Source organism: Furipterus horrens, unplaced genomic scaffold (genome assembly GCF_987537825.1).
Source record: "Furipterus horrens unplaced genomic scaffold, mFurHor1.1.pri manual_scaffold_17, whole genome shotgun sequence".
Lineage (NCBI taxonomy): Eukaryota > Metazoa > Chordata > Mammalia > Chiroptera > Furipteridae > Furipterus > Furipterus horrens.
Window position 1 is genome coordinate 8,879,306 of NW_028327187.1, and position 27,691 is coordinate 8,906,996.

General features: G+C 39.7%; 1 protein-coding gene across 1 annotated transcript in view; it reads left to right on the top strand.

Annotated features, from left to right (window-relative positions):
* Positions 1-8,536: 8,536 nt before the first annotated feature.
* Positions 8,537-27,691, top strand: part of AR (androgen receptor) — a 174,217-nt gene continuing 155,062 nt past the window's right edge. The window contains exon 1 of the mRNA XM_090264251.1: positions 8,537-10,703. Coding sequence (XP_090120377.1) covers positions 9,136-10,703 — 1,568 coding nt within the window. The 5' untranslated portion in view covers positions 8,537-9,135. The remainder of the gene's footprint in view (positions 10,704-27,691) is intronic.

A 27,691-nucleotide genomic window follows, 5' to 3' on the forward strand; every position in this document is an offset into this window, starting at 1 on the left:
GAAGCTGCAGAGACACCATGGAGATAGGTGAAGTCACCCCTCCCCCTTTTTGTTAATCCAGAGAAATAACATGGATAAGATGTAAGTCATTCAGTGGCTCACTGAACCAGTAGCTTTGACCTCTACAGGGAGGCTATGCTACCTAATCTTAAGTGCATCATTTGGCCTCGCCCTGATTTCTCCAGAACATTCTATTCTTAAAGGTCAAAGGGTGACTTTTTTCCCCCCATTTTTTGACATATGTTTGCTGATGCATGATTATTTTCCATTCTGGCACCTATCGATTCTCTCCTCAATACGTGGTAAAGCCAAAACAAATATGAGCCAAGACTCTCATCTATAAATATGTTTTTTAGCAACAAATGCTGTCAAGGGCATTTCTAGAGTTTAATGGGATAGGGACATTTTGATGGGGAAAGGTGAGGTGTGAGTGGGGGAAAACGGGGGTCTTGCTGAAATAATTTACAACTGTTGACCTCTGCTTCCTATGTTGTGAAATGTTTTAAATATGGAGTTTAAACTTTGAATCACAAATGTTATCCCTGGCACCTGAACTTGGGGTCAAATATCCTTAGGTATTTTGAAAAGTAAATAGTACTATATAGATAATACCAGTAATTAACTGTTTCCTAATGCCTGAAAAGCAGTATGACATTTTGTTTTGTGTCAAACAGTGCAGGCTTCAAATTCCAATATTGTCATCTTTAAAATGGAATAATAACAAAGCAGTGCTTCCCTTGGAGAACTGTTGAAGCATTACAAACAAGATACATTTTGGCACATAACGGACAAATTATTATGTTAATCTTTATTACACATTTTCTTTGCATTCTTTTGTTTTTTGGTTTGCACAGCAACTTGTCAAAAAGAAAGGTACTATAATCTCTAGTTTACAAAACAGTAAAAAGGGGCCAGAGGACACATAGCACATAAATATGAGTAAAAAGGTTTTTTTGTTTTGTTTTTAATCAAATGTAACTATAAAACCTGTTATAAAATGACCTGCTGTGTCATAGATTCAATACTGCCCCTGCTCATCTAATGTTTTGTCTGCATGTCATGAATGGTTAGACCATCTTGCCATAGCACTAGAGAGGTAGCTGAGGCATAGTGAGAAAAGGTCAGCTGCTCTGTGATAGAATATCTAGGTTCATAGTACTGACCCTGCTTCCAGTCAGTTGCCTGACCTTGGACAAATTGCTTAATATTTCTGATCTTTCTGAATATTTCAGTTTCCTATTTACAAAATAGAGATAACCCCTACTCACCTGGTATCTTATACAAAATTAAGTAATTATCAATGTCTTGTAATACCAGTGTATCACAGTGAATTATCATGGTTAACAGTCAAATAGAAGAAGTGAGGAAAATCCTCTCTCTTTCTCATACCATTTTTGTAATCTGCTTGCATTTAACATTAGATTTTGGTTAAATGAAACATTTAGAGCTCTTAGTCCCAATACCTATTATAGTGCCTGGCACATGATAGAAGCTCTACACATTTGTTGAGTAAGTGAAAAATTAATGAATAGTAATGCACAATGTGAAGAGATTCTGCCTGGTGGAGGAAAATATTTTAAATACGTATCACATATTTTTTAAGGAGATTTCACCTTAAAGTCTGGAATGCTGTTCTTAAAAATAATGGAACATTTGGATTAGTGAGTGGGCACTTTTATTTAGCAACAACCATTTGGAGTTGAGTAGTGGCTGCCCTCTTAAGATGGACCATCTTTTCTTTATTTGGCCACAGCCTGCACCACCATGCACTGTTGTCTCTGTAATGCCAAGTTATCTTCACTTCCTTTCGTTACTTAGGAGGCACTAGTGTTTGAAACCCCTGGCACAGGCAATTGAAAGTTATGGAGCAAAGGAACAATGCAACCATCCACAAATCAGCAAAGAGAAGAACTCTGAGGATTTATTCATAAACCTCACTTCATTTCCAGCCCAACTCAAATGTAGTTATTTAAATGATTCTTCACTCTCCTTCCTAGACTGTGAATGATCTCCTCAAACATAGAGTCCAAATTGTTCTATTCACCAGTGAATCCCCAGTGCCTAGCACAGAGCCTTAGCAAGCAGTAAGTGCTTAGTAAGTACTCATTCAGAGCACAAATTGGGACTATTCTCTATTTTACTTGTATGTGGATAAAAGGTTTATCACATCTCTAAGCATGCTGAAACCAAAAGTGTTTTTGCAAATCCCAAAGCCGAACTTTCATTTTTGAAATAGACTTTTTAATCTGAGAAAAAGGAATCCATCTCTTCACTTAATAGATATTTATTGAACACTGAGTATATGCACACCAGGCTGGCAAGGATGAAAAGGGAACCCTAGTGCACTGTTGGTGGGAATGAAGACTGGTGCAGCCACTATGGAAACAGTATGGAATTTCCTCAGAAAACTAAAAATGGAACTGCCTTATGACACAATGATTCCGCTTCTGGGAATATATCTTAAGAATCCCAAAACACTAATTTGAAAGAATGTTTGCACTCTTATGTTCACTGCACCTGAGACGCAGGTGCCTCCAACACCCTAAGTTCAGTTGGAAATTACTCTGTCCAGCAGAGGCTTCATTACCACAGCAGAACAAATTTACCCAGGACATTTTATTATGTCTGGGGGAAGGAAAGTGGCTGCTCTAAGGTGTTGGAGGCACCTCTGCCTCATCTGGTGCCTGGATGTGGGGCCTCATGCACCATTATTTATGATTGCCAAGACTTGGAAGCAGCCTAAGTGCCCCTCAGAAGATTAGTGAATGAAAAGGCTATAGTACATTTACACAATGGAATACTATGTGGTCATAGAAACGAAGGAAATCTTACCTTTTGTGACAGCATGGATCAGCCTGGAAAATATTATGCGAAGTGAGATAAGACAGTCAGAGAAAGATAAATATCATATGATTTTATTTACATGTGGAATCTAATGGACAAAATAAACTACCAAACAAAATAGAAACAGAATTATACATACATAGAACAGACTGACAGCTGTCAAGAAGGAAGGAGAGTTAGGGGACTGGTGAAAAAATGTGAAGTGATTAAGAAAAAATAAAAACCCTCATAGACACAGACAAAAGTATGGTGATTACCAAATGGAAAGGGGGTGGTGGAAGAGGGCAAAAGATGGATAAATGTTGGTGGAAAGAGACTTGACTTTAGGTGGTGAGCACATGATACAGTGTGCAGATGATGTTTTGTTGAGTTGTACACTTGAAACATGTTTGGTTTTATTAAGCAATGTCACCTCAATAAATTCATTAAAAAAAAAAAAAAAAACGAAAGGGCTGGTCATACAAAGTGTTGGTGATGATGTGTAAAAACTGCTGGTGGGACTGTAAAACAGTACAACAATTTTGGAGGGCAATTTGCAATTATTTGAAAAAGTAAATATACACCTACTCCGTGACCCACCCATTCTACTACCAAATATAGAGTCAACAGAAATAAAAGCATATGTCCATACTAAAATGTATTTATAAATGTTCATAGCAGCTTTATTTATAATGGCCCCAAATTTTAGAGAAACCAAATGCCATCAACAAGGAAATGGATAAGCAAACAGTGGTAAATGATGCCAGACAAAAAAAAAGATGGTGATGATTCTATTTATATAAAACTTTGGAACATGAAAACTAATCTACAGTGATAAAAAACAGATCATTGATTGCCAGAAAGGGAGTGTGGGGAGGGGTGGAGAAAGGAAGTAAAAGGAGCAGTAAAGATACTTTTGGAGTGAGGAATATTTTCATTCTTTATTGGATGATGGTTTAATGAATGTATGCATACGTCAAAAGTTATAAATTTGTTCAACTTTAAATATATGTAGTTTATTGTATCTCAAAAATACCTTAATAAGGTTGTTCTTTAAAAATCCCTCTGGAATAGAAAGCTCAGAAATGAGAATGAGAAGACAGGACACAGACTGGGAGAAAATATTTGCAAAAGACACATCAATCCAAAATATTTTAAAAACTCTTGAAACTCAACAATAAGAAAACAAACACCCTGATTAAAAAATGGGCCAGTGATTATAACATAGACCTCACCAAAGAAGATAACTATATGAAAAGATGTTTCACATAATAGGTCATCAGGGAAATGTAAATTAAAAAACAAACAAACAAACAAACAAACAAAAGAAAAACGAGAGCTACTACTACCAGGGTACCACCAAATGCTGGCGAGGATGTAGACTACTAGGAACTGTCATTAATTACTGGTGGGAAAGCAAAATGGTGCAGTCACTTTGGAAGATAGTTCAGTGGTTTCTTACAAAGATAAACATACTCTTACTATACAGTACACACAAAAGAGTTAAAAACATATGTCTATATAAACACCTGCACATGATGTTTGTAGTAACTTTGTTCATAACTGCCCAAACTTGGGAGGAACCGAGATGTCCAGCAGTAGATGAATGGATAAATAAATTGTAGTACATCCATAAAAATGAAGTATTATTCAGTACTTTAAAAATGAGCTATCAAGGGATGAAAAGATATGGAGGAAACTTAAATGAAAATTAGTAAGTAAAAGAAGCCACTCTGAAAGACTACATATTGTATGATCCAATTATATGACATTCTGGAAAATGTAAAACTGTGGAGACAGTAAAAACATTAGTGGTAGACAGGCTTTGTGTGGGGATAAATATGCAGAGCACAGGTGGAAAATTTTTAGGGAAGTGGAAATACTTTGTGTGGTACCATAATGATGGATACACATCATATATATTTGTACAAACTCATAGGATGTATATTGCCAAGAAAGCCACTAATGTAAATAATAGACTCTAGGTATTTTGATTATCAACATAGACTCATCAATTGTTACAAATGCACTGCTCTAGTGGCAGATTTTGATAATGGAGAAAGCTATGCATGTGTGGGGGCAGGAGGTGTATGAGAAATCTTTGTGCTTTCCTCTTGGTTTTGTAATAAACCTTAAACTGCTCTAAAAAATTAAGACTTGATTTAAAAAAATCCCTCTGCTTAATGCAGAACTTACTCTGAGAAAGTAAGAAGGGAAGAGGGAGACCATTTACAATATTCCAGGTGAGAAAAACCAGTGTCTTGAACTAGGGTTAGCAGTAACAAAGATGAAGAGAAATGGGCAAATTTGTGAGATATACAGGAAATAAAACCCACAAGATTTGGAGAATGTCCACCATTTTCCAAAGGTCAGTGCATCCTGGCTTTATAGACCTAGGAGCTAGAGAAGATTCCATTAGCAAAATCCCCTTGAAATTGAAGAAGACTTCCATGGTAAAACTTACCCTCAACTCTAATGTCCTAAGAACATGTCACTGGTTACTGACTTGCTAAAAATAAATGCAAAGAAGAAAGAAAAGAAGAAAGAGAATAAGAAAGATAGTAGGTACAAGCACATAATTTACATAATATTATTCAACAGTGCCTCTTGATTTTAAGGCAAGTGCAGGAAAATGAGATTTGAGATGGAGATAAGAGTTCTAAATTCAAAATCAAGTATATACAACTATTATGTTCACTGTAGTTAGTCTTTCATGTCCATTATTTAAATGTTGATAACACCACCTTTAAAAATAAAATGTGATCCTTCAGATTTGTATGCTTCTTTGTTTACAAAGTTGTTCCATATAGATGATCTCCTTTAATTATCACATTAAACTTCTGAGAATATTTATTACTGGTCACTATTTTCTAAAGAAAAAACTGTGAAAACAATTCTTATGCTGTGGAAGCAACATGAATTTTGGAATAATTCAATCCTTGGTTTAAATGTCTGTTTAGCTGTCATTTATTCAATGGGCTTATTCAGAGAATTACTGGTATTTCTCTTTCTTTTTTAGTGTTACTTTGCTTATAACTGTCCTCCCCACAACTGTCCATTGGTCATTTTACTACCATTAGCAACCCCTTCCATACCCACCCTTTTCTGGGTGTAAATAAGAAGAAAACTCAAATCAGTTACAGCATTCTATATTTCTGTGTTAGACAATCTATGTGGTGCAGCCTCTACCTCCCCTTCTCATTTCACAGAGCAAGAAACTGAAGCTGAAGGAGAGGAAGATTAATAGTCAGTTTGTAGACAAGCACTTCTCCTGGCTCTGAGATGTATGCTATTCCCATTCTACTTTCCTGCTAGCCCTACTGACTCAATTACTTCTGAGAAACCTTAGTTAAAAGTTTTTGTGAGCCCTGTCCAGATGACTCAGTTGGTTAGAGTGTTGTCCCCATATGCCAAGGTTGCATGTTTGGTCAATTGTGAGGGTATATAGAAGAAGCAACTGATGAATGCATAAATAAGTGGAACAACAAACCCATGGTTTTCTTTCTCTCTTAAAAAAAAAAAGAAAAGCTTTGGTGGAACTAGAGGTTCCACCTATTCAAATAAGTTTTCAAAATATCTGCATTTCAATTATATATTCTTGTTTCCCATTATAATGGGAAGTTGAGTATTAGTTTTGTTAAAATTAGACATTTCTATGAATAAGCTGCTTCTTTACCATAAGGAGTGATTTGTGAGATTTCTCACGAAGAAAGGAGAATGTGTTTCAGATATGTTCAGGTAAAGTTGAAGCCATTAAAACCCCAGGGAATAATTTTTCATCTCCTCAGGTCTTTGGGTTCTGTAAAGTTCATTTACAACCCCTTTCCAAGTGCCCTTGACATTGATGAATCTAGCTAAAATAGCAATGAAATGGAAGACTAGTTAGGGTTCTAATGTGGAACATAGAATAAATTGTGTCCTTGCTTCAATGTCTTCATCTGGAAAATAGAGCTGACCATGCCCTTTCTACTCTGCCTTTAGGATTAAGTTACCTCCTTTGGTCAGGGTAAATAAATGCTTATGATGCTTGGCTGTGAACAATATAAAGGCTTTGTAGACACTTGTAAAAAGCAGAGAGGACCAGATTAAAATCTCCACAAACCTGGGACAGATAGACCCAGCCCAGATCCAAAGATCTAAAGAATCGAAAAGCTAGGGAGGCACAGGCCATATCTACACAAAGGGCACCTCCTTCCCTATAGGTATACCCTTCCATTGCCTCCACTACTTCGTTTCCACCGGCCTCTCCATCTTTGAGCAGGGACTATGGGACCTCATCCACGGAAGAGCAATTACAGTATCCCATGTTACCCTCTACTACTGGTTGTCCATCAAGAGGAAGAAAAGCAATCCTATGAAAGTTCCAGTCTTTGAATAGTGCCATTTGCAAGCTTAAAATATACAAAGGCAATTTTGGGGGGAAAAGTGCTTCTATGTAAACAAACGCCTGCAACACCCTGAATAAAATCGAGGTCCCTGTGCATATGACATGCGTTTCTGGTGTTTGTGTGTTTGCCTGCTTGTCTGAGTGATTTTGCCTTTGTACATCTGGGTAGGTGAGAAGTGTGTGGTTGGAGGCAATTACAGGCAGGAAAAGGGGAATAAGAGGGTAGAGATGATTTCTGGTTCCTACGCAGAAGGTTCCTAGTACAACTGGTTCCATGCTACGAAGCGCAATCTACGCCTATGAAGGAATCGGAAAGATTTCAACTGCTGACTTGGCAATAGCTTCTCTTCAGTTTCTAGAGGATCCTTCAGTCCACACTTCTCAGTCTGCGTTGAATATAGTCCCTAGCGTAAGGAGCTGATACTCCTATTGCCCCTCCCACACATGCACAATGTCTGTTTTGAGATTGGACTTCGGAACCACAAATCTGGTAAGTGTTGGCCTCTGGGAGCTCCGCTAGCCCTGTCCTGAAATAAAGCTCCGGGTTAAAGCTTCAGCCCTGGCGCCTAAAACCAGGTCCCAGAAAGCAGAAGGTACCAGGGAGCTAAGGTCTTCCTGGACTAGAGCGTTCCTCTTCTGCTTTCACCCACGCTGCGCCAGCACTTGTTTCTCCGTAGCCACTCGGCATTAGAGTGCGGGGAGGGGAGGGGAGGGGAGAAAAGGAAAGGGGAGGGGAGGGAGAAAGGAGGTGGGAAGGCAAGGAGGCCGGCCCGGCGGGGGCGGGACCCAACTCGCAAACTGTTGCATTTGCTCTCCACTTCCCAGCTCCCCCTCTGAGATCCCAGGGAACCAACGTGCCAGGAGAGCCTAAGGGTCTGGAGCAAACCTGGAGGCAGAGGAGGCAGCGGAGGGAAACTGACCAAGCTAGCTGCTCCAGTGCGGGACAGAAGCCGAAGGGACGCCCCGCGTCAGCCCCAGCCGAGCTCTGGCGACTGCCAACGCCTCTTGCAGCGCAGCAGCTTCGAAGCCGCCGCCCCGGAGCTACGCTTTCCTCTTCGGTGAAGTTTTGAAAAGCTACTAGAGACTCGGAGAAATCGAGGAAAGTACTGGGTAGGACTGACGGCGGCCTTTGTTTCCCCCCTACACCCATTACCCCTTCCTGGGGCTCCTCTCCTGTTGCTGTTTCTGCCCGCTCCCCTCTGCGCCCCCCCCCACTTCCCCTCCACTGTGCCCGGCCCGGCGCGGGCCACCCGAAGTTTGCAGAGAGGTGACTGACTCCCTTTGGCTGCGAGCAGAGAAGCTAGCTCTGCGTTTCGAAGGCGGCTCTGGGGAGCTAGGCGATACCGGGGACGCTTCAGCTCTGCAGCCAGGACCTGGATGGTTTGGCGGCACACGGGGTGAGCCCCTAGTTTCCCCTCACTCCTTCTCCACCTTGCCCAGCACGCCCCTGCCTTCCCCCTCCAGCCATTTTTCGGGACCAAAGATCAAAGGATGAAAAGGCAATCAGGTCTTCAGTAGCCAAAAACAAAAACAAACAGGAAAACCCCGCTCAAACCCGAATGAAACCAAAGGGAGGGGGGAAGAAAAACAATAACCCGGTTCCTATTTACACCTGCTTCAGTGGACACTGAATCTGGAAAACGGAGTTTTTCCTTTTCTTTTATATTTCAAGATTTGAGCATCTATTAAATCTGTGAGGCTAGCAGGGCAGATTTTGTCCAACGCTTGTTTTCCTCTGTACAAGACTTTGAGGGAGTCGGAGAAATTTTTGTGTGGTTAGTCTTGCAAGTTTCTTTCCCAGGAGCTTTCCGCAGGTGGGTAGCTAGCTGGAGTGACTACCGCATCACAGCCTGTTGAACTCTTCTCAGCAAGAGAAGGGGAAACAAGGTAAAGGAATTAAGTGGAAGAGTCAGACAAGCTCAAGGATGGAGGTGCAGTTAGGGCTGGGGAGGCTGTACTCACGACCGCCGTCCAAAACCTATCGAGGAGCTTTCCAGAACCTGTTCCAGAGCGTGCGCGAAGTGATCCAGACCCCGGGGTCCCGGTACCCTGAGGCCGCAAGTGCAGCACCTCCCGGTGCCCATTTAGAGCAGCAACAGGAGACCAGTCCCCGGCGGCAGCAGCACGGTGAGGATGGATCTCCTCAAGCCCAGAGAAGAGGCCCCACAGGCTACCTGGCCCTGGAGGAGGAACAGCAGCCTTCACAACAGCAGTCAGCCCCCGAGGGCCACCCGGAGAGCGGCTGCATCCCGGAGCCCGGAGCCTCCCTAGCCGCTGGCAAGGGGCTGCAGCAGCAACCACCAGCACCTACAGACGGGGATGACTCAGCTGCCCCGTCCACGTTGTCCCTGCTGGGCCCCACTTTCCCGGGCTTAAGCAGCTGCTCCGCTGATCTTAAAGACATCCTGAGCGAGGCTGGCACCATGCAATTGCTTCAGCAGCAGCAGCAGCAGCAGCAACCGCAGCAGCCGCAGCAGCAGCAGCAGCAGCAGCAGCCGCAGCAGCCGCAGCAGCCGCAGCAGGTAGTATCTGAAGGCGGCAGCAGTGGGAGAGCGAGGGAGGCCGCTGGGGCTCCAACCTCCTCCAAGGACAATTACCTAGGGGGCAATTGTGCCATCTCGGACACCGCCAAGGAGTTGTGTAAGGCAGTGTCGGTGTCTATGGGCTTGGGCGTTGAGGCATTGGAGCATCTAAGTCCTGGGGAACAGCTTAGAGGGGATTGCATGTATGCTCCGCTCCTGGGAGGTCCACCCTCTGTGCGTCCCACTCCTTGCGCCCAGTTGGCCGAATGCAAAGGTTCTCTGCTGGATGACGGCTCAGGCAAGGGCGCAGAAGAGACTTCTGAGTTTTCCCCATTCAAGGCAGGTTACTCCAAAAGGCTGGAAGGCGAGAGCCTGGGCTGCTCTAGCAGCGGTGAAACAGGAGTCTCCAGAACACTCGAGCAACCATCCGGTCTGTCTCTCTACAAGTCTGGAGCGCTGGAAGAGGCAGCGGCTTATCAGAACCGCGACTACTACAACTTTCCGCTGGCCCTGGCCGGGCCGCCGCCCCCTCAGCAGCCTCCCCACGCTCAAGCCCGCGTCAAGCTAGAGAACTCGCTGGACTATGGCAGCGCCTGGGCGGCCGCAGCAGCGCAGTGCCGCTACGGGGACCTGGCGAGCCTGCACGGCGGGGCTGCCGCAGGACCCAGCTCAGGCTCACCCTCCGCCGCCTCCTCCACCTGGCACACACTCTTCACGGGTGAAGAGAGCCAGCTGTATGGGCCCTGCGGCAGTGGTGGCGGCGGCAGCACAGGGGAGGCCGGGGCCATAGCCCCCTATGGCTACCCTCGGCCACCTCAGGGGCTGGCTGGCCAGGAAGGCGACTTCCCCTCGTCTGATGTGTGGTATCCCGGCGGCACGGTGAGTAGAGTGCCGTATTCAAGTTCCAGTTGTGTCAAAAGCGAGATGAGCCCCTGGATAGAGAGCTACTCTGGATCTTACGGGGACATGCGGTAAGTTTCTACTTTTACAAACGTCTTTCAGCCTTGACTCAGTCTGTTCTGGAGTATCTCTTCTCCCCACGTGAACACTGCGAGGCTGGGAGGGAGAGCCCAAGAGAGCTCCGTAGAAAGGGCTGCCCCAATTCGGGAGCTTTACCTGGACTACAGGCCTACCTAAGATTTGACCTTAGTGCTCCGAACCCCTACTCTGCGTCCCGATAACTGCCGCTAAGACCTTGGGTGCTGATTCCTGCCCTTCCAAATTCCTTGACAATTCTCCACTCCTGGCCTCCTAAAATCCTCCCCGACTCCCCAGGTCTCCAAACTTAAATCCAATTGCAAGGGCCACCGTGGGAAATAAAATCGTTAAGTCCTCCACTAATTTTTCTCCACTCCCCAAATCTGTGAACATGAAAAAAATATGAGCAGTTTCTCCTAGGGTCTGTTACAGTTTGCCCTCTAGCTTGTGAACAGTCTTGGCAGGTAAGAGGCAAAAAAACTGGCCCAAGCTTTTCTCAGTCCGCCTACTTCAAAGAGATAAAATGGAATGTGGGATTAGAGGAAGTAGGTGGTCTCTAAGGACCCGCTGTGTGAAGAAGGGGCGAAGTTCCTTCCCTGGCAACAGTTGAGGTCTTGCCCTGGGATTGGAGGTCAGCACAGAGAATCCAACTAGGCAAAGGACAACTTTCTTAGTGAACACTGGGCAGAATTTGCCCTCACAGTTAAACTATGTTGGAAGTAGCTGCTTGGGTTTTTTTTTTTCCTTGTAGTGTTTATTTTCTCTGTAAATTATAACAGATCCAACAGTCCTCTACTTCAAGTTTTCATCAGATCTATAAAAAAGAGAACTTTTTTAAAAATAAAAAATTGAAGCAGACTTGAGCCTGATTTATAAAAGTGTCGGAAAAAGTTTTAAAGGATTTCCTGCTATTCCAGAGTGCTCAGAAATCTGCTTTTGGGAGAAAGGAGTAAGGCTCTTTAGTACAGTCTTTTATTTTTGGAACATTTTCAAGCATGAGCTGTTACCTCAAACAAATTGAATATGAACTTTCAGGGACCTATGAGCTATAATCTTGACCGAAAGTTTTAATTATAAAGTGAGAAAAGAGGCTAGTTTATTAAAAATTATTCCTTACCACAGTTGTTCATTTTCTTGCACACCATGTTGATTTTTCTCCTTGAGGGAGGGACTATATTGACTGGGGAACTAACTCAGGTTTGCTGGATGCAGTTGTCCCCATGGACTTGTGTATTGTGCTTCATTTCTATAGCTGTTGTTGACTATATCTGTGTTATTTTTATCTGTGACTTCAAATTTCTTTGTCAGCATTAGCATCTTTGACAACCTAAATCAAACAATTTACCTCCTTTCATTGATGCTCCTGTTCCTGGAAGGTTGATAGCATAGTGTTAGAAAAGAGAGAAGAGAATAAGATTCCATAAAATATTTTCTGGGCTATTGAAGAAACATCTTCTTACCAGGCTTTATATTCTATTAGGGTTTCAAGGTTTGGCTTATAGGATTTTTAAAGGGTTCATTTACAGTGTTTTTGTGAGGTGGTTATACTGTGGGATAAAAAGGTCTTTTTCATTTTCTAAGAACATATTTACTTGGTAGGGTTAATTCTTTTTTTTTTTTTTTTTTTTTTGAAGGGCTGTTGCTAGTCAGTGAAGCCCTCTTCTGCTATGAACTTTTCTGGGGCAGGGGATATCAAAGGTTCTTCTTAACCTACCATTAAGCTAAACCCAGACACTGGAACCTTCCCTCTTTTGGATGCCCCCTCCAACTAACTCAGTTAAAAGGAAGGAAATGAATGATTCCACATGTTTTTTAAGGAATGGGTATCTTCCCAGAAATAATCTGAAATTTTCAGGAAGTGGTTATCAAGAGCAAAATGTTCTTACTATCAGGTGTATAGCAATATAGGTGATTTTTATCCCAGGTCTTAATAGAAAAAGTTCTCTGTTACAAAGACTTGCTTAAATTAATGAACTTAACTAATGAGAACTTTTCAGTATTCAAAGAAAGTATGAGATTATTGAATCTTTTCTGGTTTCTGATTGCTGCACTGGTTATGGGAGTCTAGTGAAAGGGAAAACTGGCGTGTCTATCTTGTAGGTTGATAAAGAATTTTCATTTGTAAAATAGAAAATTCTTGAGTCAGTTTTTTGAAATGCCAACTTCATCAGAATGCAACCGATCCCAATCTAAAGATAAATATTTTCTTACTTTTTCCTTCTTCCCTTCACTTTGTAGAGGCACGATTTGGTAAAAGGCACGAAATTTTTAAAAAGCCAAACCCAGAGCTTCTACCTTCTCTGTATTGCATGCCAATTTTGAGTTAAAAATCTCAAAATTCTAAAGGTCTCTATTAACATATTGGATTTTCCCCTTTCTCCTATTGTGTTTGCTTGTTCATATACATTAGTTAATTGCAGAGGTGGGTATTTTTTAAACTTTAGTAACTTCTGGAGTAATATGTTTTTATATATTTACAATGGTTCTCGGGAGAGAAGAGAGGCTGAAGGTGGTCTTCATTTTCTTACTCAATTTACCATGTGGTTTGAACAGAAGGAATCATAAAATGTGATAAGGCTTATGTGCAACCTTGGAACCTTGGTGATATTTTATGGAGCTCTCTTCTTTCAGAGATCAAACAAGACTACAATTTTGTTAATTGACCACTGTCCCATTTAACAAAGGTAGTGCCCTTTATATTCTGGCAAAGAAAACAATAATATGACTAACATTTATTCTTGGTAGTTAAAGCCCAGGGGAGCCAGGAATTAGAATTGGGGTTTAAAGAAATTATCCAGGTGCAAAAAGGAAATTTAATTTTTTTCTTGGTATTTGGTTCTGGTCTTCATAATAACTAGTATTTGAGTACCAGTTTGAGATTGGCAAATGCTGTCTTTCTCTATTAATTACATTGAAATAAGTCATTTTGTTAACTTCTCTTTCCATCTCCTCTCCCCTCCTAAGTTATCAAGCAGCTTTTTATGACTACCTTTAACAGAGCAGTTTGTTTGTAAAACAGAATTTTGCTTTGGGATCAAGATAGACTGACTCTCTGTCCATGGGCCTTGAGGATCAGTATGTTGGGAAAAAATCCTTTCTCCATGATCAGCAAATAGCTGGTGAGTTCTGTCTGGGTACCAATAATCTATATCTGAGAACCAAACAGCCACACTGGCTGGTAGATTATTTTGAAATATGGGCAAGATGTAGCAATGGTGGACTCCTCCTGTTTGTCCACAGAGTATCTCTCTCAGCTCAGTCAAAAGTTAACATCAGTGAGAGATATTTTTGAAGAGCCTTCCAGTCGCAGGGTCACTTTCTAGAGCTTTCTTGCTAGTGCTAATTTTACCTCATGAGACCTATGTTTTTGCAGTTATAAAATTTAATATAATATATTGAATTTACTGGCACATTTCATTTTCTTTTAAGTGTTTTTTCCTGCCGGTAGTAATTTGCTCATCTCTTGTACATATATGCATTTAAAACAAAGAATTCCTTGGCTTCCTCACTCTTACTTATAATGTGGCTACTCTTGATAGAGTTAGGGGCATGAACAATTTTATTATTATATTTTTTGTCATGGTGCTATTGCGACCATCAGTTTCATTCTGAACTTTGCTCAAGAGGGAGCTTAAAGCTGGCTGGGTGTAGCAAGTAAGGGGCTTATTTTATACCCAAACCTGAAATCATGATTCTGAAAAATAAAAAACAAACAAAAGTCATTTTGTGAGGTTGATAGGAAAGAGATAAGGAAACCTCTCCCCACTTCCTACCGCCACCATTTTCTCTTTGTTTGCAGCTTCTTCAAATGTTGCCTGCCTGTCCCTGGTTTTCTTTCTTTCCACTCCTTTCATGCTTTTGACATTGAAATATAGACTTCTTTCTGTTTTTCAGGATATTTTTTTCATTACTCCTGTGGAGTGCTCTTAAAGATTTTTTTTAATCTGGAGAGTAACAAATCAGATCAACCCCACTTTCTCTCTTTTAGGACTAGATGACTTGAAGGGATAGCAAAGTGAATAGTTGGATTTTTTTTTTTTTTATCTTGAGGTTAGAACCTGATTCAGCAGTTGCTGAGAAAGCGTACTAGATGGCTTGAGGACTTGGCAATTTATTGAAATATTTTTCTGGCTACTGTCTCTGTCTCTCTCTTGATTTTTATTTTATCTCTCTGTGTCTGCTGGTCATTTTGGCAACCTTTTCTCAAAGCCTGAGAACAACTGAACCCTCTGCCTTTTGAGACAGTTCTGCCTGGGTCAGATCACCATTGCACTTTCACAGGAAGTACCTAATGTGCATGGGAGGGTGCTTACTATTAGTGTCTGGCTGGGCTTATACACAGATGTAAATTAATCATTTGAAAACAAAGAATGATATTGAAAGAAATGATTCTACCTCAGACTTCCTTTGCCAGCATTTGATCAAGTTCTGAGATGTTAAATTCAGAGTAAGTTATCCTCATCCTAAACACAAAGATGACTTGTTTTCGTTGCTTGTAAAATTGTATACAGTTAACCAGTATAGATTGGTATTCATAATACTGAAGAGAATTATGAAAGCTCATATTTATATTGCACTCTTTTCAAAGAAAAGACCCAGTGTCTTCCAGTTTATTCATTAGCACTCATGTAGATTTGAGCAGGCCAGAAAGTTCTTAGTGAATAGCACTTTGCTAGTTGAAGAAGTAAAAATAGTTACATTTTCTATAATATTTGCTTACCATGTGGGGAAAGCTTTGTAGAACAGCACTTCAGCTTTTCTTGAAGCTTCCCATCTGACAAATAATGTTTTAGATTTTTTGCTCTGTAAGGGCTACTTTCAGTGGCTACTGCATAGAGATGATAGACTGAATTATGCACGATTCCTTGCACACTCATGGGTGCTGTCACACCTTCTCTCTTGCACCAATTCCTGCTGCCAACTTGTAGGCCACAGGGGGTTGAGAGTGGCTTATCTAGAGAAGCTGATTACTTGAGAATGCTGCCATTTTAAATCACGCAGTACATGAGTCTTATTTTTTAATGACAGCTTTATGAGACATAACTCACAATATATATAATCCAGCAATTTAAAGTATACTGTTCAGTGATTTTTAGTATATTCAAAGTATATTCATCACCACAATCAACTTTTAGTATATTCTGGTATATTCGTCACCCCAAATCAATTTTAGAACATTTCAATCACTTTGCAGTCAAAATCCTCTCCTGCAACTCTGAGCAATTATCAACCACCAACCTATGAATTTGCTTATTCTAACATTTCGTGTAAGTAGGATCATACAGTATTTGGTCTTTTGTGACTAGCTTCTTTCATGCAGAATAACATTTTCAGTGTGCATTGATGTTGAAGCACATATCAGTACTTCATTCTTTCTAATAACCAAATAACATTGCACTATATGGATTACCACAATTCATCTATCCATTCATCAGTTGATAGACATTTGAGTTTTTTCTACCTTTTGACTATTATAAATAATACTGCTATGAACAGTTGAGTACAGGTAGTTTTTGTGAACATATGCTTTCAGTTCTTTTGGGCACATGCCCAGGAGTGGAGCTTCTGGGTCATATGATAACTGTTTAACCTTTTGAGGAACTCTCAAACTGTTTCAAAAGTAGCTGCACCATTTTACAATCTCACCGTATACGAGGGTTTCAATTTCTCCACCTCCTGCCAATACTTGTTATTGTCTGTCTTTTTAATTATAACTGTCATAGTGGGTGGGATGTGATCTCTCAAAGTAGTTTTGCTTTGTGTATCCTCTTTAAATTGTTCATTGCCAATGTTTAGAATATAATTGATTTTTATATATTGGCTTTGTATCCTGCAACATTGCTGAAAGTACCTGAGTTTTGAACACATCTAGGACTTAAGAGGCAGAAGGTTTTGCTACTGTGTTGGAAGTTAAAGCATACTTGTTTCATCCTGTGTGAAGGCTGCTTAAGAACACTGCTCTTGGTTTTCCTCGCCTGTGAATTGGAATTGGTAATGAAAGCCCCTTTGTAGATGAATAGAAGACTGTCTCTAAAATTTTCAGATCTTTAGAGAACAGTAGGAAAGAAATCTAATAAAGTTTATTCAGTTAACAGTCTTACTTTTAGGAAGAATTGGGAACTATTACCAAGGGGATGAGGATTAATCATTTCTATACAGAAAACTGACATGAAGAGATAAGGAATGCAAACTAGGCCAAAGAAATCACTACTTCTGTTTAGGTTTATGTAAACAACTGGAGTCATGATTTTGTTTTTATATGTTGTCCTTTGTAAAAAGTAAATGCCACCACTCCTTCTGGTATGTATTTCTAGATGAAGAAATAGTTCATTTACTTTTTAAAAAATATTTTATTTACTTATTTTTAGAGAGAAGGTAAAGAAGGTAGACAGAGGGAGAGAAACGTAATTATGTGAGAGACTGGTTGGCTCTCACGCACCCCAACTGGGGACCTGACCTGCCACCCAGGCATGTGCCCTGACTGGGAATCGAACTGGCAACCCTTTGGTTACAAGCCAGTGCTCAATCCACTGAGCCACACCAGCCAGGGCTGCTTTTATATAACTTGGACTACTTTTTGGGTGTTCACGCTATAACCATGAAGCAGAGATAAAATTCATCTATAAAGGAACTAAACTCTTGTTTCACTAACACTCTAGGCTAAGGGCATATCTAATCAGCTACAGCTATTTTGTTCTGATAATGGTAAGTGAACTGTAGGCCACGTCCTACTGTGACCTAGCTGTCTTTATAGATGACCCTAATAAAGTTATTTTTAAATATGTATCCGTCAATCCACTACTTTTCATTAAGCACCTGCTATATGCCTATCTGTGTGCTAAAAATGGATCAGGGTAAAGGGGGCACAATTCAGGGATCAGTGCCCTCAATGAGCTTATAAGTATATATATATTTTAAAAAAGTAACAGCAGCACCATTTTGTCAGTACAGTGAGATGCTGGATTGTATGGTGTGGGTTTTTTAAACGCATGCCTTCAAAAAAGAAATGAATCAAAGTAGGCTGATGTAGTCAGCAATATTACCTGTGTCTGCCTCTTACTCTTTATGGATTAGATGGGGACATTATTAAACTCAAGGAATAGATTATACATCTTGATGGATATTTCAAACACAAGGAGGAGATACAACGAAGAGTGAATCTGACTTCAGGGTTGAAATCTGTTTCAGCTTTTTAAACTGTGCCACCCCAGTCAAGTTAGTTACTACTTTCTTCCTCATTGCTCTTGCTGGAAAAATGTTTTGATGTCTTTGACTATAAAAATCTGCAATATATGAGGAGTTAATTAAATTAAGGGGATCAATGGGTCTAAGTTTGGCTTGAGAACCAATGAAGATGCCCAGTGTGGTGGTCAGATCAAGAATTGCTAGTTTGCTCTCAAGGTGTCCTTTGGACATGGTGGCTTGCTCAGGTTCTATATAAATAGGGTTTCAGGCTGTTAGTTAAGTGACTGAAGTGAGAAGATAAATTAAACATTCTTGGAGTAAGGTGCACATGAAAACTTTTTATAAGGCTTTGATAAATTAGATGATGTATCTTTTTGAAATGACCTACTCCTTAATCATGGGCTGTTTTCTACAGGTCGAGTTAACTTTCTTATGAAATTGTAGTTTCACTACATGGCCACTAGGGGGACTGCAAGTGTCCCGCGCAGAATTTATTTTTTCTTTCTTTCCTTCCTTCTTTCCTTCTTTCCTTCTTTCTTTCTTTCTTTCTTTCTTTCTTTCTTTCTTTCTTTCTTTCTTTCTTTCTTTCTTTCTTTCTTTCTTTCTTTCTTTCTTTCTTTCTTTCTTTCTTTCTTTCTTTCTTTCTTTCTTTCTTTCTTTCTTTCTTTCTTTCTTTCTTTCTTTCTTTGTAAAATGTTTTTAGTAACAATATTTGACTCTTTGATGCCTTTTCTGAATGTGGTACAGGGAACAGTGACATGAGACATATTCCAGTAGCACTTTACATTTTCCAGAGCAGTTTCATATTCTGTTGTTGTATTTAATCCTCATTTTTACCTTATACCAGTAACCATATCTCATGGTGTTATAATATTCTTCATACTATTATAATACTGTTATTCCCATTATAACTTTTATGCTTGGAGAAGGTAGCTAACATGTCTAAAGTAAAACAGTTCAAAGTAGCAGATCTGGTATTTCAACCCCATTCTTTCTTCCTTAAATCAAGTGTTCCTCTTTCATATATCACATGGCCCTCTCACCTCATAGATTAAAAAAGGAGATTCATAGAAGTAAAGACCCTTAATGGGTATCAATAATACAAACTAGTGAAGTTCTTAAGGCTTCTGGGTCTCTTATTTACTAACCAGGTGGATGTATTGGGTTGTATGGAAGTTCTGGGTACTAGTAACCTTGTCATCCTACTTTATAGACTGCAGTTATTCAACAAATACTTATTGAGCATTTACTATATGCCAAATGTTATATGAGGCACTGGTGACACAGCAATGAACAAAGCAGACAAAAACTGCCCCCCTCTGTAGACTCTACGATTTAGTGAGAGGATACCTGTAGATATATCATAGAATGATATATCACGAATAATAACTAAGCACAGTGTGGGGGATACAGGTTAATAGTGTGAGGGACCATTTTATATTTGTCCCTCGTGGAATGCCTTACTGAGAAAGTGATATTTGAGCAGAGACCTGAAGAAAGTAAGGAAGTGAACCACAGGGATATCTGGGGTTAGAATATTCCAGACACAGGCAACCATAACTACAAAAGGCCTGAAGAAGGAGCAAACTTGATGTGATGAAGGGTATATAGCAGGGAGGCCTGTAAGGCTGCTTTAAGTAAATGGAGAATGATAAGAAATTAGATTAGAGTTAATGAAGAACCTCACAGGTTTTTGTTAGGACTCTGTCTTACTTTGATATGGGGAAATCTTGGAAAGTTTTGAGCAGGGGAGTAATGTGATCCAATGTTTTCAAATGATCCTTCTTCATTTCATATACCACTGTTTGATTTTTTGTACATTTGTTTGTTTACTTATTGTCTCTGTGAAGAAGAAGCTGTAGGAGCAAGAGGGAAGCAGGGAGATGAAGCTACTTCAGTTCTCTTGAGCGAGAGATGATGGCCGCTTAGAGCTGGAGGAGATGAGTAGATGCTGAATTCTGGATGTGTTTTGATGGTAGAGGTGACAATATGTACTGACAGATTAGATATTCATTGTGAGAAAAAGAGAGGAGTCAAGGCTTATTGTCAAATTTCACATCTGAACAATTTGAAAAATGTGATTACTGTTTACTAAAATGATGAAGATTGTAGGCAGAACAAATGAGTATGTGAGTGGTTATGAATCAAGAGTTTGGTTAGGACATATAAAGTTTGAGTTATCTGGTGAATATCTTGATAGCTTCTTCTCAGTTTTCATGCAGTGCCCTCAGCTTCTCTGCTCTTCAAGATAATTAAAAGGGACCTTAGAGATCACCTAGACCTTTGGTACCCTCTTCCTTCTCCCTTTTTACTTTATAGAGGCCTAGAGAAGTATAGTGTCTTGTCCATGGTAAAACAATTTGGCAACAGACTTGAGCACAAATTCAGTTCTCCTGGATTCCAACTTGATGTTTCTTTTCTCGGTGTTATTCTGAGCCCTCATTATGGGTAAAGAATAAATCTCTTCTTGTGCAATCCTTAAACCATGTAATTAAACTAAATAGTAAATAAAAGAACTGGAACAACACACAGATTGGCTGTTGCTTCCAATCAAACCATAATATTATTATGTTTTCACTGAACCACATACCAAAATAATCCATCCATGAAAAACACAGTAAGCAGATTAAAGCTAGAAGCTACTGAGAATCTTAATAGAAATGGCCTGATATTGTAAGATAGTAGAGTTCATGGAACCTGGGAGACTATCTTGTCCAGTTAGACTGTTCTATAGATGAGGTGCATGAGACACAGAGGTGGAAAGGAACTTGACCAAAGTCTCACAGAAAGCGATTATCTTTTAGTCAGAGCCTGTTTGGGAGGTCAGCTATCTGTTGCTTCCGTGAAAAAGTCTATGTTGAAAAAGTGATTCCTCACTCAAAAGAGAGGATTATAGTTAATAGCAATAATAATGATAGCACTTACTGTGTGCCAAATTTTGGTGCCTTATATGGCTTGACTCATTCAATTCTCATAACAACTTTGGTAAATAGGTAATCCAGAGAGGTTAAGTAATGTGCCCAAAGGTCATACAGCTAGGAAGTAGCAAAGTTTATGTACACATCCAGGAAGTGTAACATGAAGAAGTTCTAACCACTTTATAATACCAGAAGCTTTTCAAATTAGCCAGCTTTTTACCTCTGCCATCTCAAAAGGCTGGTGACTAGGGTGATCTCATTATGCACTGATTCTATTATAGTATACTGATCCTCATCAGATAGCAGTAGAGTGACACAAAGAGGATGGTGGAAACATTTAATTATTTACAATAGAAATTGGAAAGCAAAACTACAGAAATTATTGAAAAGGGTCTAGAGATCCCAACGTGGTTGAAAATCTCAAAGCTCCACTACAAACCAGGGTGGCAATGTGATGCTTACACTTAAATAAGAGCACTCTCAAGGTAAGAAAAGTGAAATAGCTGATATTTTTGGAGTTTGGAGCTTTCTTATGTGCTTTACATATGTTAATTTATTTAATCCTGAAAATAACTCCCTGAGTTAGGTGCTACTATCATGTTACTGGTGAGGAAGTCTCAGAGACAGAATAATGACATAACATTCCCATGGTTATAGAACAAGTAAGTGGAAGAGCATATATTAGAATCTATAGGCAGTCAGATCCATAACTTATATTCTTTTCCATTACATTTAGGTAAAGGAGTGCCACTCTCATTGCATATTTTTTAATGTAAAAACGTTGTGCCTGAACTTCAAACATTGGGCAACTCTTATCCTTAGGCTACAGCAGCTTCTTTTAAGGTATATTACGAGGAAAGAAACTTAACCAAGGTCACATGGTGAGTAATTAGCAGAACCAGAGCTTGAATTTGAGACTCTAGATTGCTAGGTCTCTTTGGATTCTGTCACTCTGGCTCTCTTCTCACGCTGACTTGTCTCCCTCCATTTGTCCTTCTGTATCAGACTAACCCGTAACCTTTTTTAAAATTAATTTTCTCTATCAACAACATTGGACAGAGAGTGATGATAATGGTCAGAAAATCCATCTCTCTTTACATATTGGACAAATGAAGAAAAATAGCAGGAAAAAATGTCAGAATATGAGATTTGCCCTAAATAAGAAGGTGAAGTTTTTAGTATGACAAGATGCTACTTTGGTCCTTCTAGGCCCAAAGTGGTTGTGCAGGATCCCATAGGAAGTCATGAATGTGGTTGTCAGATGACATTTTTGTTACTGTGGTAATGGAAGCAGGCTACTATAAAAGTCTACTTCTCTCCAGATATTTTTAAAAGAAGATGCAATCTTGCCACTCAAAAAAACAACTACTTAGGCATTTCTTTTGAAAAAAATGGCAGTACATAAGAAAAAGATTTTTTCTAAACTTGTCGTGCTGGGCTACCTTTCTGAAGCATTGTCCAGCCTCTAATTAGATGAAGACATCACATAAACTGAGAGTCGGGAGTAAAGATGGAAACCCTGATGTTTGGGTGAGAAAGGATTCCAAAACATGTTTTGGTTGTGTTTACCACTTCCATTTCATCTTTGTTTAAAAATACAAAGGTTAGCAAATGTGTAGTCTGTTGGAGTTTCCAATTGTTCATTTGAAAAACCTGTTTGATCAGCCTTTTAAATAAAAAAAAAAGACCAAATTAGACTGAGATATTTCATTCTAATAATAGACAAAAAAAGTTAACCGTGCTCGTATTTTCTGATGACGTGTCATTTGCTTTAGACACTTGCTGAGCCTTGCTGAGGTGCTGGATTGACTTCAAATGTAGCAGGTCAGATTTGGAATTCGGTAGGGTGGGCTCTTCTCTGGAGACATCTATACTCTTCCAGATTCAAAATTTTCTATCAGAGGTGACCCCACAGTGTCCTGGAAAAGCTGCTCTTAAGGCTTTGGGAGTTAGAGTAGTGAAACTATGCATTCCAAAGCCTTCTCAGTAATTCCCTCTACTTGAGTTCAGATCCTCATCAGCTCTTGCCTGGATTAGTGCAGTGAGCTCACTGATTCATATTGTAATCATCACACCATGTTAACGTTCCCAAAGTTCAGCTACAGTATTGTTAGTGTTCTCCTTTAAACACTCATTAGTCTATAAGCTCCTTGAGGGTTGGACCTCTAATTTATCTTTCTATTCTCAATGCTTAGAATAGCTTTGCTGAGCAGTTATGTATGCATGTTTGAAATTGAAGCCCCTCCCCATTTGCTTACATATTAAATTTGAAATTATTTAAGTCTAGTGTCTGCGTCTTTTTATTATATGGCTTATTTTTCCATCCTCAGTACATTTAACTCCTTTACAAAATCTTAAACACCAGCCAAATTGATCTAGCCACCACCTCCTTAACCACCGCCACTCTTTTATTCTTTCAACTTGTTATTTTTTCCCATTATTCCTTTGGCTTTGAAGGCTATCCCAATTTCAATAACATTCATTATTCTAAGCTTAGCTCTAATACAGTTTCCTACAAGACGAAATTTCCCATTCCCTCATCCATTGAGAGGTAATGTCTATGACATGATATGGTTTCTCCATGACATGATATGGTCAAAAGAAGGTAGGCTTCAGTTTCCTTATCTGTAAAATATGGTTAGAAATATCTTGTTTGTAAGATTTTTGGGAGAGGGGATCAGAAGACATGATGGATGTTAGGCACAAGTAAGAAGTCAGTGCTTAGTATCTTTTACATTTATCTGTTTTTATTTCTCTGTTTTTATTGTAATGAGTTCATTAAATCATAATTATTTCTGTGCATGTCTTCTATGTCCTCCTAAATTGTACCCTCTTCAGGGTAAATATTTTTTCATGAATATCTTTGTGTAAGATATACAAAATACATAGCTTAGAGCTTGGCACATAGTAGGCACTCTGTATTTCTTTATTAAATGGTTCTGAGCCAATAGTATTAAGTAACTGCCAAAAACAGCTGAATTCCACTAATAGAAAATTGAGTTTCAGACTAAATGAAGTGACAGTCTTGGTCAGTTAAATTCTGGTCAGACCACATTTGTAATGTGGTGTTCAGCCCCAGTATTCATGGGGTATCTGCTTTTGTAAAGCATGGAAAAACTGGAATGTTGGGTTGGGTATGAGAAGGGAGGCACTAAGCAGTGGACATTAATGTTGTCTCATTATACCTGAAGGATTGTCATTGAATACAGGAGTTAAATATTTTTCTGTAGAGCACCAAAGGGCAAAACCATTGAGAACTGACTGCAGTTCAGCAAAAGGAAAACATTTTCTCAGTGCTTTCACCTACATCAAAAGTTGTCAGTGTGGGCCAGATAAGTTTTGTTTCTGCATGTGAGCGTGTGTGTGTGTGTCAAATTATTTCTAACATTTCACATTAAAAAAATTATATTTCCAGTTTTGGGAATGAAGATTGACATCGCTGGGCCTACATGGCACTAACCAGCCCACTTTGCCCAGACATCAGCTACCTTAAATTACATCCTTGACTCTTCTAAGCATTTGAATTTGCCATCCTTGTCAGAGCAGGAACATAAGCAAATCTTGAGAGCCTTCCTTACTCCAAGGGTTTTTGTACCTCATATAGGAGGGACTAAAGGAAAATACAAGGAAAGCTGCAATCAGATCCAATGAGGCTTTCATTTCATTTACCAACTGTATGACTTTGAGGGAGTAACTTGACCTCTCTGAGCCTCAACGTCTTCATTTGTTTACTGCTCTTTTCACAGTGTTATTGTGAGGACTAAATAAAACAGCTCATATAGAGGGCATGCCACTTAGTAGATGCTGAAATATTAATTAATAATCTTAATAATCATAAGTTCCTTTCTTATTCATCACACTCTTTTAACCATGTATATAGGGCAGAGGTTTGGACTTATATTTGGTGATTTCCATAGTTGCTTCCTAATAATTTAAAAGCCTAAAAATGACTCCAAAATGTCAATTTGGATTATTTTAGGTGTACCTTGTAGAATTAGGTATTTTAAATAAATAACAGAGACTGGGGGCTCTTGGAAAAGAAGTTGGGTTCAGGGCTAAAGTATCATGTGGTGGCGTTCAAGCATAGACTTTGACATCTGACAGATTTGGTTTAAATCCTGGCTCTGAGTATTACTAACTACATATTCTGGGCCACTTAATCTTTCCTAGTTTCAGTTTCCTCATTTTTAAAATAAAGAAATTTAAATTTCCTTCATTGAGTTCTTGTGAGTATAAGTGAGATAAAAAATGTAAAATGTCTTGACAAGTGCCAGGCCCAGAATAAAAACTTGATGAATGGTACTCATTATTATTATTGTTACTATTACTACTATTTTTTTTACATTAAAAAATATATTTTATTGATTATGCTATTACAGTTGTCCCAATATTCCCCCTTTGCTCTCCTCAACCCAGTATCCCCTATTCCCTCTGGCAATCCCCCCACCGCCACTTAGTTCATGTCCATAGGTCATGCATAAAGATTCTTTGGCTTTTCCATTTCCTTTACTGTTCTTAACATCTCCCTGTCTATTCTGTACCTATGAATTAGTACTTCTTAATCCCTGAACCTTTTCCCCTATTCTCCCCCTGCACCCTCTGAGCTGATAACCCTCCAAATGATCTCCATATTTATTATTCTGTTTTTGTTATGCTTGTTTGTTTAGTGTGTTTTTTAGATGTAATTGTTGATACTTGTGAATTTATTGCCATTTTAATGTTCATAATTTTGATCTTTTTCTTAAATAAGTCCCTTTAACATTTCATATAATAATGGCTTGGTGACGATGAATTCCTTTAGCTTCACCTTCTCTGGGAAACACTTTATCTGCTCTTTCATTCTAAATGATAGCTTTGCTGGATAGAGCAATCTAGGTTGTAAGTTCTTGCTTTTCATCACTTTGAATGCTTCTAGCCTGCAAAGTTTCTTTTGAGAAATCAGCTGACAGCCTTATGGGAACTCCTTTATAGGTAACTATCAGCTTTTCTCTTGCTGCTTTTAAGATTTTCTCTTTAACTTTAACCTTTGGCCTTTTAATTATGATGTGTCTTGGTGTGGCTTCTTTGTGTCCATCTTGTTTGGAACTCTTTGTGCTTCCTGGACTTGTACGTCCATTTCCTTTACCAAATTGGGGAAGTTTTCTTGCATTATTTTTTTCAAATAAGTTTTCAATTTGTTCTTTCTCTTCTCTTTCTGGCACCCTTGATTCAAATGTTGGTACTTTTGACATTGCCTCAGAGACTCCTTACTATATCCTTATTTTTTTTGGATTCTTTCAAAAAATATTTTATTTATTTTTAGAAAGAGGGGAAAGGAGGGAGAAGGAGAAGAAGAGAAACATCAATTGGCTGCTTCTTGCACACCCCCAACTAGGGACCTGGTCTGCAACCCAGGCATTTACCCTGACTGGAAATCGAACCAGTGACCTTTCATTCTGCAGGCTGGCACTCAATCCACTGAGTCACATCAGCCAGGGCTCCTTGTTACTCTGATTGAATGTTTTCTTCTTTCTTAATTCCAAATCATTGATTTGATTCTCAGCTTCATTCACTTCACTGTTGATTCCCTGTAAATTTTTCTTTATTTCACTTAGTGTAAACTTCATTTCTGCCTGGGTCTTTTTTATGTTGTTGAATTACCCAATGAGTTCCTTGAGCATCCTACTAACCAGTGTTTTGAACTCTGCATCTGATAGATTGCTTATCTCTATTTGGTTTAGTTTTTTTTCTGGAGTGTTGTTCTGTTCTTTCATTTGGGCCATTTTTTTTTTTTTTTGTCTCCTCATTTTGACAGACTCCCTGTGTTTGTTTCTATGTATTAGGTAGAGCTGCTTTGACTTCCTGTGTTAGTAGTGTGCCTATTGTAGAAAAGTACACTGGTAAGTTGGATGGGGCAAGACCTTAGGTAATTGCCAGGGTGGAGCAACTTGTATGAACTAGGTTGATGGAATCTCAGATATGGTGTCACCACTCTGTGGCTCTGTGTGAATGAGGGCTCAGAAAAGGGACAATGGCCACTGCCTGGCATCTGGAGTTTTGTTCAAGAGGAAGCTGTCCCCCAGCACTCACTCTGATGCCAGATATTTCCATTTTTCCCCATATGTCACTGGTGCCCTTCCAGCTGCTGCCCTGATGCCCTTCCAGCTGCTGCCCTGGTGCTGGAGCCCAGAGGGAATGAGTCTACATAAGTCCTAAGTATGTTGCAGGCCCTTTAAGACAACACACCTGAGAATCCTGCAGTTTCTTCCACTGCCCCAACCCCCACTTGTTTTTACAGCTAGAAGTTATGGGGACTTATCTTCCTGGCACTGGAACCCTGGGCTGGGTGGTTGTGATATGAGGATAAGATCCCTCACTCCTGAGGTATCCCTCCCAATTTTTATCTACCACATGTAGGTGTGGGACCACCCATTACACATCTCTGCCTCTCTGCCTCTCCTACCTGTCTGGATGAATGTGACTTCTTTAATTCCTTGGTTGTCAGACTTCCATACAACTTGATATTTGGAAGATTCTGGGTGATAGTTGTTTTGTATTTTAGCTGTAATTGTTGTTCTGGTTGTGTGAGGAGGTGAGCCGTGTTTACCTACACCTCCATCTTGACCAGAAGTCCTATTACTACCATTACTATTAGATCAGACAGGCAGACCATGGGAAAACACACAGCTAGTTTCAAAATGAAGTATGTGGATCTTTCCTCAGGCCACTGCTGTCCCTTCCTCCTCTCCACAAAGCTCTAAGTATCCAAAATGCTTTTGCTAGAATGTAAGCATGAGGTCATTGAAGATAATAGGGAGCATGAATTGCTTTGGTAATGCAAGTTATTAAGTTACTTCCCCTATCCCAGTTGATGCTTGTTTCAAAGTGCATGACTGAGC